At 38.3% G+C, this 5,000-nt stretch overlaps 1 protein-coding gene across 1 annotated transcript in view; it reads left to right on the forward strand.

The window, feature by feature from the left end:
• Nucleotides 1–5,000, forward strand: part of LOC311085831 (dynein axonemal intermediate chain 2-like) — a gene marked incomplete at its 5' end in the record, with an annotated part of 32,275 nt that overhangs the window by 24,928 nt on the left and 2,347 nt on the right. Inside the window, 7 exons of the mRNA XM_084118451.1 lie at nucleotides 591–743; nucleotides 1,076–1,206; nucleotides 1,323–1,468; nucleotides 1,554–1,667; nucleotides 1,821–1,960; nucleotides 2,118–2,240; nucleotides 2,329–2,558. Of these exons, the coding sequence (XP_083974577.1) occupies nucleotides 591–743; nucleotides 1,076–1,206; nucleotides 1,323–1,468; nucleotides 1,554–1,667; nucleotides 1,821–1,960; nucleotides 2,118–2,240; nucleotides 2,329–2,558 (1,037 nt within the window). The remainder of the gene's footprint in view (nucleotides 1–590; nucleotides 744–1,075; nucleotides 1,207–1,322; nucleotides 1,469–1,553; nucleotides 1,668–1,820; nucleotides 1,961–2,117; nucleotides 2,241–2,328; nucleotides 2,559–5,000) is intronic.

Consider the following 5,000-nt stretch of genomic DNA (forward strand, 5'->3'; position numbering starts at 1 on the left):
AACTTTTTGCTTGGATACCTTTTATTAACGTTGAACATATTGAGCAAAAGAAAAAGTAGTGCCCCGTTTGTCGGAACGAAACCCTATTTCTAGGCCTCTTTTAGGCTACCGACAGCAGCCTATGTCTTGCTACGGGCACGAGTAAGTGCAGTGCCAAGTTTGACGTTGTTTGGATGAGAAATGCAAAAGATATCGTTAAATATATCATTTTTAGAAGGTTGTGGTTTAAAAATAAACATTCTGACATAAACACTCTGTCAGCTACACTGTTCTGAATATTATATTTTATTCACGGGCATCATTTGTAGTAGCCTATGCACAAACTGTTTGCTCAAGCGTAGCGTTTTCTCGGAGTTCACTGTGTGCTTTCTACCATGCACAAATAAAAATGTCACTGTCAACTTTTGCTGTGTAATTGTAACAATGAGCACTCAAACACACCAAACCAACAATTACTAAAAACACACACAAAAACTGATTTTAATTCAAGATATATTTCCATCCTTTTTTATTTTTTTTTATTTTTTTATATTTTATCCAGGATATTAGGACATGGTGTAGATATGAAAATGTCTGTTTGTACTGTTTAGGTGAATGCAGAGACAGTGTCATGTGGAATGAACCACACAGAGGGGGGGTGGCCGAAAGCCATTAATGCAGAAGACACTGAGGCAACTGCCCGCTACAGGAAGAAAGTGCAGAAGGACGAGTGCTATCAGGACGCGGTCATGAGAATGGCTACTGTGAGTGCCAACACCATTTGTAGGATTCTTTTATACTTTTAGGTGCTTTTGCCTTTTAAAGCTTGAAAGCTGTAGTCTCCATTCATTGCAATTGCATAGATAAATTACAATCTTCAAGACTTCTTTTGAGTTGAATGGAAGAAAGAAAGCCACTAGTCCTTGAAGACAGCAGGGAGATAATTAAATTGAATTTGGTTCCAGATTTTATCTCCATCTTTCTCAGGACTGCTCTTTAACTCTCACAGAGGCAGTAGGTACCGATAGGGTCCTCAGTAGAGTTCATGAAGTGATTGTAATTCTGAGTCGGAGTATTGTCTTTCTGTCCGCTGCAGGTCATGGAAGACCGTCTCAAGCAGAGCAAAGCTGACACATACACAGACAGCTATGAAGCTAAGAGGGTGGAGCAGAAAACACAGCCGAGCCATCAGCGAGAGCTATCAGCGAGAACAATCATTGTGTTCAGGTGAGCACACGTGTGCATTAGAGCACATGGACACCTTGTTTAGTCATAGGTAGGTAGACGCAGTATGTCATTTCTGTCCCACTAATGTAACCAAAATGCTTTGTGATTTTCTCTAGAGACCCGAATAATGAAAAAGAAAAGCGTGCAGCTACCAGTTTGTCCTGGCATCCGTTGGATAATAAATTAGCGGTTGCCTACTCTTGCCTGGAGTTTCAGAGAGCTCCTCAAAACATGAGCTTTGACTCCTATATATGGAACACTGGTATGTCATGCACACATATATATATATTATTCTGGCACACATGCCACTTTTGGTAATCATTTTGTTTATTTATTCCCAACTGCAGAAATAAGCCATACACCGGAGATGACTCTGAAACCTGTATCTCCACTGGTTTGTCTGGAGTACAGCCCCAGAGATGTTCATAGCCTTGTCGGGGGAAGCTACAATGGACAAATCGGTCTGTTTTTATTATGAATGGTTATATAAGGCTTCTTTAGTCCATCTGATCTGACACACTCAAGCTCAGAGTTGCAGTCATTACAGTCTACTGTTTATGTGCCATTTAGATGTCTTTACTGTCCTCTAGTCTGAAAGTTTGCCCTATTTCCAGGCTATTGGGACACACGGAGCGGCAGCCGGCCAGTACAGATGTCCGGCGTTTTGCATAGCCATAGAGGTCCTGTCTACAAGGCCATCTGGATGCCGTCACTGACGTGCAATGAGGTTTTCTCAGCTTCTACAGATGGCCAGGTCTGTGCACAGTGACAACAGTCTACAAACAGTTAAATTAACCAATAATATTTCACAGCAGCACCTTTTTGAACTGGACACTGGACAGCTATAACAAACCCTTCAAATTAGTCATGTAATGTACTGTAAACTCACAGAAGTATCTGTATGACACCAGGTGCTGTTCTGGGACATTCGAAAGATGAGTGAGCCCAGCATGCGGCTCGTGCTGGACCCCAGTCAGAAGGGAGACCTCGACATGGCCTTTTCTGCCACCTCAATGGAGATTGAGAAGACTATGGTAAGAGCAGTTCTCATTTTGTGTGGCCTGTTCCCTTGTGGAAACTCATGTTAAAAACGTAAATGTGTTTTTTCCCTTTTGATTACAGAAGGCCAAGTTTATGGTGGGCACAGAGCAGGGGGTTGTGGTCTCATGCAGAATCCCCAATTTAAAGCAAACCCCAAATGAGTCGATTGCTGGCACATACCACGGACACCATGGCCCCATTTACGCCTTGCAGAGGAACCCCTTCTTCCCGAAGAACTTCTTGACCGTGGGGGATTGCACTGCTCGCATCTGGTCAGAGGACATCAATGAGACCTCCATCATGACCACCAAGTAAGAACCTCTGTGTTGTTGTTATGAAACTAGTGCAAAATGCCCGTGCAAAATAAGTTTTTAAGTGTGTTTTTAGTAATTGTTGGTTTGGTGTGTTTGAGTGCACATCTATCTATAAATTACAGAAACGTCTGTCTGTCTGTGTGTGTGTGTGTGTGTGTGTATATGTCTGTTACTCGCATATCTCTTGAACCGTTAGTCCGATGGATTTCAAATTCGACAGGTGTCTTGCTACGGGCACGAGTAAGTGCAGTGCCAAGTTTGACGTTGTTTGGATGAGAAATGCTAAAGATATCGTAAAATATATCATTTTTAGAAGGTTGTGGTTTAAAAATAAACATTCTGACATTAGAGGGTTGTATCGGTCAAAGAAGCCCCAAGAAGGCTGTGGTTTAAAAATAAACATCCTGACATAAAACACATAGTCAGCTACACTGTTTACTTCTGAATATTATAGTTTGGTTCCAGAACGTGATAAATCCATTTGGATTAATTTGAGTAAAAATGTGTTTTCTTTACCAAGAAAGTGGCAAGATGAAAACCACTATTTTCACAAACTGTCTGCTCAAGCATAGCGTTTTCTCTGAGTTCACTGTGTGCTTTCTACCATGCACAAATAAAAATGTCACTGAACTTTTGCTGTGTAATTGTAACAATGTGCACTCAAACACACCAAACCAACAATTACTAAAAACACACTTAAAAACTGATTTTGCACGGGCATTTTGCACTAGTTGTTACAATTGCACAGCAAAAGTTCAGTGACAATTTTATTTGTGCATGGTAGAAAGCACAACGTGAACTCTGAGAAAACGCTATGCTTGAGCAAACAGTTTGTGCATAGGCTACTACAAATGATGCTTGTGAAAGAGACTGTGAACGCATTGAAAAGGATATGTTTAGTTGGTGAATAGCATTTACACAGTAGCGATAACGTTAAGCGCACCAGAATGAAATATAATATTCAGAAGTAAACAGCATGATTTAGCTGACTTATAGATTCAGTTTACATCCACAAATGAATAAGCGCGTCGATTCAGGGAGCAGTGCAAAGTGCCCGTGCAAAATCAGTTTTTGTGAGCTGATCACCGTCAAAAAAGTTCAGGAGATATTTCTTAGCGATGGCTGATTTCAACAGTTTCAATATGATAAAAAATAACTTTTATATTGATTCAATGGATTAATTGCATTTTGAAAAAAAAAAGTGTCATGAATTTATTGCATTTTTGGGGAAAAATAATCCGTTTTTATAATAAATCTTTGAAAATCAAAATCTGGATTTGAATTTTTTATGTTATTATAACCTAAAGATGCTATGTGAAAGTTTGAAACAGAAAATAGTGGTTTTCATCTTGCCACTTTCTTGGTAAAGAAAACACATTTTTACTCAAATTAATCAAAATGGATTTATCACATTCGATTTTCTTTATTTAAATTTTGTTTTTTTCTTCATTTAAATTTCGTTTTTCTTTATTTAAATCTACCCTTTACTGTGAGTACTTGTCAGTAATTTGTTAGTCAGAAAAATATTAGACTACCTTAAAAGTAACTTGTTAGTTAAACTTAAACTTAAAAGTAAAAACTTAAGTTAACAGACCTGTGTGTGTGTGTGTTATATCACTAGTGCAGTGTCCGTTCTCAGAGCATAAGCCCTGCCCGCGTGAGGCTCGCGCTGTTCTGTAGTTTACTAAAAGTTTATTCATTCTGAACGTGTCGCGTCTCTATCTATATTGCACCAAATGCGACACTGCACTCCCTTGTGAAGTCGATTGGGTTCTCGAAATAATCAAAATGCAAATGGTAAGACAGACACATAGAGATTCCTGCCTTTATTAGAGAAAAGAATATGTTCAGCACCCTCTCTCCGAAGCTTCCAATATTCCATGTTCATTACTACCGAAGCTTCGAAGCTCAAAAAATGGTATTCGGACCAGCCCTACTATACTTTAAGTTATTGGTTCTCAATCAGGGAGGATGATTTTAATTTAAATTTGAATTGATTTAAAAAAAAAAAGTATTTAAATGAATAAATTATTATTTTATGAATCTAGAATAATTTAACTAATTTTAAAAAGCTCATGCATAAAATCAACATGTAAAAACAATCTTTTTATTGATTGTTCTCAGTGTTTATTGATTGTTTGATATAACATTTGTTTTTATTAAAGAATGAACAGATCCTGTATTACAGAGATTTCCTATCTTAATTATTGACTTAATATTTTAAAAAATATATATATTTCCTAAATGAAATGGAAATGTTACAATGGTTACTGGTATATAGAACATAACTTCTGGAATCACAGAATTAATTAAAGCTGCAAGCAGCGATGAAAAGGGCCCTCGCACCCGTGCCGCCGCCACCCGGTGCCTTTAGTAAAGGCCTTAAGATTACACTCACCTAATTTGAAGAGGATCAGATCAAAACTGTAGGAGGAGTTT

The sequence above is a fragment of the Abramis brama genome, assembly GCF_963993115.1.
Source record: "Abramis brama genome assembly, chromosome: 6".
Classification (NCBI taxonomy): domain Eukaryota; kingdom Metazoa; phylum Chordata; class Actinopteri; order Cypriniformes; family Leuciscidae; genus Abramis; species Abramis brama.